The sequence below is a fragment of the Mesitornis unicolor genome, unplaced genomic scaffold, assembly GCF_000695765.1.
Source record: "Mesitornis unicolor isolate BGI_N332 unplaced genomic scaffold, ASM69576v1 scaffold19170, whole genome shotgun sequence".
Taxonomy (NCBI): domain Eukaryota; kingdom Metazoa; phylum Chordata; class Aves; order Mesitornithiformes; family Mesitornithidae; genus Mesitornis; species Mesitornis unicolor.
The window spans coordinates 37,759-45,376 of NW_010159268.1; the positions used below are offsets into that span (position 1 = coordinate 37,759).

The following is a 7,618-nucleotide window of genomic DNA, read 5'->3' on the forward strand; positions in this document are numbered from 1 at the left end:
CCCTTCATCCCTTCGTGACTCGTTGCGCTACAACTTCACGAAAAAACATGATCTTTAAGCCCATCTCTGATCTCTGTAAGCTAAGAGAGCCTGCAGAAAAAGAGGTGTCAATTTGGAGTCTTCACGTAACAGAATTTGAGAGTGCAGCAGCTTCCCGCTTCCCCACCCCCCCCAAAATTTAACATCCTCCTTGGGATTTCTATTTGACTTTCAGCTCCCAAAACGCAATACAGAATCCAGAGATCTTAAATACCTGGCATCAAAACTGCAACGCTACTTACCAAAGGAGCGCTTGCTCCTTGGTGAGTCAGTGCTTTCAAATCCAGTTTAACAGGCTTTTCTTCCTCTAGTTAGCTTTAAGCTTTTATTATAGGGATTCCTTGATGCTTACATTGCAAAGCATGTTAATAAAGTACCTTCTACCTCAGCTAACACTTAACTATTGCTTGCTCAGCACATAAAGCTGTAAAGGACAGAAGATGATGATGCATTAAGTGGTCCTGCAGAATTTCTGGCGTACGTATAATCTCATGAAGATGTCACAGCCCTCACGAGCTGCCCTGCAGCTCCCCTCTCTCCGAGCGCAGAGTGCCCTTCCCGATATGCCAAAGGCTTCTTCTCTTTCTGGAGTGTGGGCTGAAAATTCTCTGGAGCCAGAGTGTAAAAGCAGCCTCAAGCACAACTTGTGCTGAGCTTCTAATACCTGAGCACAGAGGACAGACAGCTTCTGCTGGTGAACGCTCAACCCTTACGTGCCACATACCTACGGATACACTCATTTTAGCCAAGATAAAACAGGCAATAAAAGGCAAACGGGATTCTTTCACCCCCTCCACTGCCAGTCATTTATTTATCCTTTTCCAGCCAGGAGCACCTGAGGCAGGGATGGGAAACAGAGGGAAACTACTAATTTAAAAAAACCTTTGCCAGCTCATTTTGAATAACTGCCAGTCCACGCTAGTCTGACTCATCTTTTAGATAACGACCAGCTACCAAAAGCAGCAGGTAGAGCCCACAGAGAGGAGCAAGTCGATTTCTTGCCTGTTTACCTCTCCTAACACCACACTTCAGGTCACTGCACTTCAATACATCTGCTTGCACGGCCCTGCATTAGCACCGTTAGGAGGCCGGACTTCAACATGGTATGTCTGCTGGGACTACATTTAACAACAGCTTCTCGATTCTGCCGAGAAGCCAGGATAGATTGGGACAAAGGTCACTGGGCATTTTCATCTCTGCTACAGCAACAGAACCGTCCCAAAGGTTTAGGCTCTGGCTCAGCACTTCTGCCTTCACCTGCCTGCTTCGTCTTTGCAGGAAGCAGTATTGACTGCAGGCTACTTACTGCTAAGAAGCAACCGTCCCAAGCCCAAAGCTTCAAAAAGCACAGAGCCAGCGTGTTTTTCACCTACTCGCAAGGAGAGACTCTCGTCAACCGCTGAATGGTCCCTTCTGCCCAGAAGCAGCAGCACATTCTGCCTCCAGGCTCTCACCTGACTTGTGCAAATTGATGGATCGCAGGTTGGGGAACAGCCTGGCGAGGGAATCTTCCGACTCTTCAATGGTCGTGAGGTTGTTGTTAGCCAGAATAAGCGTGTCCAGTGATGGAAACATAATCCCCAGTTTTCGAATTTCAGTCCAGTCTTGAAGGTTATTGTCAGTTATGTGGAGTAATTTGAGAGACTGACAGCAAACCGGAGAACAAGACACTGTTTCATAGTCGTTAAGGCACAGGAAGAGCTCCTCTAAGCTGCACAGAGGAGGAAAGATCATATCATCATCTCAACATACCTTCAGAAATGGCTGCCATCTCAGGTACATAGACATGCATGTGTGATGTTAACACAATTTTCTGTAACAGCTGTTGTGTGATTTGAAACCTTGGCATAGAGAAGACCTGTGAGCACTCCAAATGGAGCATTTCGACTGCATCTCTGCTCCCATCCACAAACTTCCTCCACAGCTGAAAAATACCTCTCAGTGATCCCCCAGCATCTCTGTATTAACTGTGTAACAGATTGCTCGGGGTGGTGCTCCACATTTGTGCCCAGCAAGACACCAACCCAACTCCAGAGGTGATTGATTCCTGCTCTCAGTGCTCACCACTTCATTTAAAAAGAAGTCTTTATACAACACAGATGACCCTTTTTTCCCCACGTCACTGGTTCTGCCAAAGATTCCCATGTCCCACTACGTTTTCAGACAACTAAACTAGCTCTCCTAGTCCCAGGGCAGCGTACATTGGCCACACAGGATATACTGCTGTCATCATCTCTGCTTACAAAGCTGTATGAAGAGGAATCTCTTATCTAAATGAGGCCACCCGGGACATTTGGGTAAGCAGAACGCCACTGCCAAGGTGGACCGTGGCCAAGTCAAAGAAATAAACACTTTTACCCAGAAAAGCATGATGAAATATTACTTGACAAATGGCCAGACCTTCAGACTTACAACCCATTCAAAAGCAATTAGTACAGGTATGCACTGCACCATTCATTCTGCAGTGACTCAAAGGAAAACGTGTCCCCTCCTACATTGCTGTGGTGATCATCCAGCTCTGGTATTTACATTTGGATGAGAAGCCTCGGGCTTTTCAGCGCCACACAAGTGCAGCATTTAAGACAATGTAAGGCGTTCACCTGGCCAGTTCCCAAGCTCCCAAAGAAATAAAACCAGCCCTTTTCTCTACTGATCACATTTGCATCCTCGTACCCCTCTCATCCCTCACTCCGTGATTTGATAAGACAGCCTCGACCTGCGTGCAGCAAGCACCCCTTTCTACAGCCAGCTCCCCATGCTTACTCTGGTAATTCCTGCAGGATTGTGTGGACCGTTTCCCAGGAAGCTTTGCTGTTGTTGAGCACAAGTTTGCGGACACCAGCGAAAGACCCAGCACACCTTCTCTCTAAAACGGACAAACTGAGAGGGTTGGAACTCAAGTTTAGAAACTCCAAGTGGGGAACGTTGGACACAATTTTACTGACCTAAGTGGGGAGGGAAAAAAAAAAAGAGAGAGAGAGAAAGAAATGCGTATCAGGCAGTAATCGGAGCTCATGCAATAATATCCCATCTCCTCAAAGGAGGCCCTTTGGAATCACCACAAGCCAAAGCAGTGATATGGGGGGAAAAGAAGGCTTCTGGAGAACTACCCGTAATTCATACTCCAGCTACTCACTGATCTGGATTGATTGGTTAATTGCTCATTCACCTCAACAGTTCATTTCATTACACTCTCCAAGCAGCTTGATAAGAGAAAGCCAGTCCCTTAGGAGAGGTCATAAAATCCACTTCAACACCAAGCTTAAGCAGCAGCACGTTACAGGACCAGCATGCTGTACCCCTTTTTAGCAGGGAGGCAATGGGCACACCTCTTGAGTTTAGGGCCAACGCTCTGATCATTTGCTCAGCTTTCCTCTGCTCCCCACTAGTCACAGACCTCACCATTTTGCCCACCGGAAAAGAAAGACAGAAGCTCACTGTACACATGCAATGAATTTCTTATTCCATTGCATTACCCTGAAAACAGCAGCTTTCTTACAGTCAGGTAAATCTGCTTGGGGCTACTTTCTCTTTCTGTGCGTACAGATGTGCACCTGAGGGCAAAGTAGCAGCGAGGTAAGGAAGAAAGATGAAGAAAGAGAAAGAAAACCCAGAGATGATGGCTGTACAGCTCTGGAGTGCGGGAAACATAACAGATCAGGGTAGGAGCTGACCTAGATACTGCTAATACACAGGAAGATATGGGAACAAGTTACTTAGATGATCAACTTGTAGTCATCTAATAATGATTAAGTGAACAGAACAGCCAGGCAGCATCAGTTCTGAAATCATCATATCAACCCGACTTTCCTCCTCAGCTGGATAACTGATTCAGTGGGAAGGAGTATAAGGGAACGACAGCTTCCAACATCAGCTTCACACCAGTCACACAGGCAAACTGGGGACTTACAATGCCCGGGATAGCTCTGTAAGTTAAGAGTTCAACACAAAGCTACCAGACACACCAAGGGAGTGCTCTAGCAGGATACTACTTGTTCTGTTTGCAGAATAATTGAACACCATGCATTTCCTTAGTCTGCTGGTGATGCTAAGGTGGGGAAGGCTGCCACCACATTGCAGTATGAGACTAGAGGTCAAAACGAAGCCATCTGTAAGACAGAAGTTCTGTTCAAGGGCAGTCAAAGTACTTCATCTTAGGTGATGTCACCTTAGGAATGAAGTAGTGAAACCAGAACAACATCAGAGCCACAAAAACAACACAGGATTTAGAAAACATAGCCTACAATGAGCGATTGGAAGAACTGGATTTTGTCAGTATTGCACTAAAACAGGAAAAGGAAACATGAAAGCTCTTCTTTGTAGGTATAAAAGGCTGTCATATAAGGAACAGTGATGAATGCTCCTCTACGCCTGCTGAGAACAGGGCAGGGAGCAATTGGCTTAAACTGCAGCACAGGAGACTTAAGTTACACAGTTCAGACTACGAGGTTATTAGCTGAGCATGGGAACAGGCTACCCAGGGATCTGCAATCCCCATCACTGGCAGTTTTGAAGAGTTGGGTAGATATTTATCTGTGGCGGATGGGCTATGAAAACTCAATCCCATCACAGAAAAAGGGGTAGATGCCAGCAAATTGTGCTGTCCAGGGTAGCCTAGAGAGACTGAACAAACAGCGGGGTGTGAAGCATGCAGCTCGTGAGCGACAAGCGTGCGTGCAGCTCTCCCAGCTGCTCATCAGACGTGAGGGCAGCCCAACGAGAGCACGAGGCACGGCAGGGAGTGGCGAGACAGCAGCTCACTACTGTGGAAGGGGGCCTTTCGGGGTCAGAATAAACCAAGTCAGCAGACACCATCCCAGTCCTCAGCAGAAGCGCCCTCAGTACAAAATCACCTTTGCCGGCTCTAATCTCACCAGACAAGCCTGAGTTCTCTCTCCCACCCGCTGAGCTAGCGCCTTCCAGGCTGACAAGGAAATAAGAAAACCTATCCCACTTCTGACTGTGCCACCCCTGTGCCAGAGCTGGGACACTACTGCAAACACTGCATTCGCTACCTGCTTAAAGACATAAGACTTTGATGTAACAGAAACACATGATAATTGTTATGTTACACATCCTGTCCTTTTCCATATTTCCAACAATAAACACTAACATGAAAGCAGAGCATAAGCCAGTGAGGAACTGCTAACGACACCTGAACAGATTGCCGGTGTTTTACTCCTATTACATTGCGTTTACCTAGCATATTTCATCTGAACACTTCAGAGGCTTTTACAGCAGCATTGAGCATTAATTAATGAGGCCTCAGGAATATCCTTTGAGGTAAATATTATTAAACCTGTTTTGCAGATAGGGAGAACAAAAGCAGAGAGACAATAAACACCTTGCTCGGCATTACCGAAGCCGTAGCAAAGCTGGGTATCAACTCTCATTACTCAGACCACCTCAATTCCTACTCTGCTAAAAACGGCACTGCTCATTAACCTCTTGCTGTTAGAAATACCAATTCCAGTGCTTTGCACAATTAAACAAAACCAAAAAGATATGTTCGCATTCACTGACCAAGATCATAAGTCACAAGTTAAATGAAGTGCTCAAATGAAGTAAATTCATCATCTTTATTGCTTAGTTGCTGTTGAAGTAAATAAGCATCAGCTTCAGAGATGAGAAAGCAGCCACAAAACATGGACATCTCTTTCCTTTGAATGAACAAAGCACTCTTATTGTCTGCAATGCATTTGCAGACATAGCAATGGCCATCAAAGTTATTCAGCAAGATGCACATGTAACCATTTTACCTCGTGCCAGTCTTCCAGTTTATTGTCAGAAAGATCTAGCTCGGACACGTGAGCACAGAAGGCGGCGATTTCATTCTCGTCCCCTGCACAGGTTATGCCACAGCTGTTCAGTACCAGCACGCTTGGAAGGTTGAGGCGGTCTGAAACAGGGAAAAAGAAAAGACGCCCTCTGGTCAGCACCGCATCGCTTAGATACAGAAGGTAACAAGCACAAACAAAAGATCTACAGCAATTCCACAATTTACACATATTTAAGGACCTCAGGATAAACATGGATTTCATGACAAGTGACCAACATCAATCAAGACTCCTTTATGTGTCTAAACATGAAGTACCACTCGGTCTCAGTGCTCTTCAGTTACTGTGTGCATTTCCGTCCACACCACAGTGAGGACGGGCCGGCCCTTTGTGGTTTACAGTCTGCCTCATATCAGCTCTTGCCAGAACTTGCGCTCTGCCCCAGGCATCTGCAGACAGGATACAGGACTAGGCGGACTGTTTGCACAGAGTCAGGATCCCTTATCCTCTTGGACTTAGCCCACTTGGGGTTAGGAACAGCAGGGATGTATTTAAACATTTCTAAGCTTTCCCTTTTAAAACATGGAGAACCTTTAGCCTTCTTACATCCTGGAAAAACTGAAGTCTTTACTCCGCCTTTTGCCTCTGTAGAGTATCAAAACCGGTTAAAATTTAATAACAAGCTTTTTCCTAAAAAGGCGGCCCCTTTCCTCTCTCTCTAGTACTTGACAGCTACATGACTAGCAAGGGATTCCAGCAGCAGACAATTAGCTGGAGCGATCAGGGTGTTCACGTTTCCCGGCTCATTAGTGTTCAGCCTCTTTCAAGGCTGGTGGTGTGCTCTGGGAATTAGCCATGACGCACTTGTAAGTCACGTCTCAGTCACATTTTAAGACTTATAAACATGTGTCCTCGTTTCAGCATCCAAACAGCTCAGGTACGTGGGTGCGCGCACACAGGAGAGAGGGCACTGAGCGAATATTGCATCAGGGCAATTTTCTGTTTGTATTAATTTTGAGCGACACACGGTACGTCGTATCCTCGACTGAACTCAGGCCATTTTTTCTCCTCTGTCAAACTCAGTTACTGTAAACTTCATCCATGGCTATTTTCCCCTTTAGGGGCTGGTTATGATACAAATTGACCTGATGGAAATTTAAACTACATTTAAAGATCAAGATGGACAAGAGGTTACACGGAGGAAGGGCAGTTCTGGTGGGATAAATGTGAACCTCAGACTCATCTGTACAAACCGAGAACCAAATGCTAACATCAGAGCACAGGGGAAAACTAAAGGATGTCAAATGGATCCAGCTCAAAGAGCAGGAAATAGCAACGCAGATCTGGCAGTCTAGGAGGCTCAAGGACATCCATGAGCAGCACAGCGCTTCAGACACACATCTGTCTGAAACTCCCTCAACGCAGCAAGGACAAAAGCAAAAGAGAGAGGGGATTTCTCCACTAGGTCAGCACAAGCACGGTGCAAAGAGCGTTTGATGCCTTGAGAAAATAGCCAAAGTAAACCACAAATTCATTTGAGCCACTTGTCTCCCTGGCTGGAGATTCAACGACGCATCGCTTGGCTTGAAATATGGTCTGCTCCTGTGACAACTGGACTCCTTGTGTACCTGCAGACACTGATGGAAGTTGATGGCACTGCATGGCACCACTAGCATGTGGACCAACCTCGAATTTAGATCAAGTGGTTATGGGTGTGTTAAGCCATCTCTGTCAAAATACCTGCTGTTGCAGAATAGTGAGCATCACTAGTCTGAAGAAAATAAGCTCCAGGACTGCTGAAC

General features: G+C 46.1%; 1 protein-coding gene across 1 annotated transcript in view; it reads right to left on the reverse strand.

The window, feature by feature from the left end:
• TBCEL (tubulin folding cofactor E-like) overlaps positions 1-7,618 on the reverse strand; it is a 15,223-nt gene that overhangs the window by 7,150 nt on the left and 455 nt on the right. The window contains exons 2-4 of the mRNA XM_010186163.1: positions 5,799-5,938; positions 2,803-2,984; positions 1,494-1,750 (exon numbers count right to left, since the gene is read on the reverse strand). Of these exons, the coding sequence (XP_010184465.1) occupies positions 1,494-1,750; positions 2,803-2,984; positions 5,799-5,938 (579 nt within the window). The remainder of the gene's footprint in view (positions 1-1,493; positions 1,751-2,802; positions 2,985-5,798; positions 5,939-7,618) is intronic.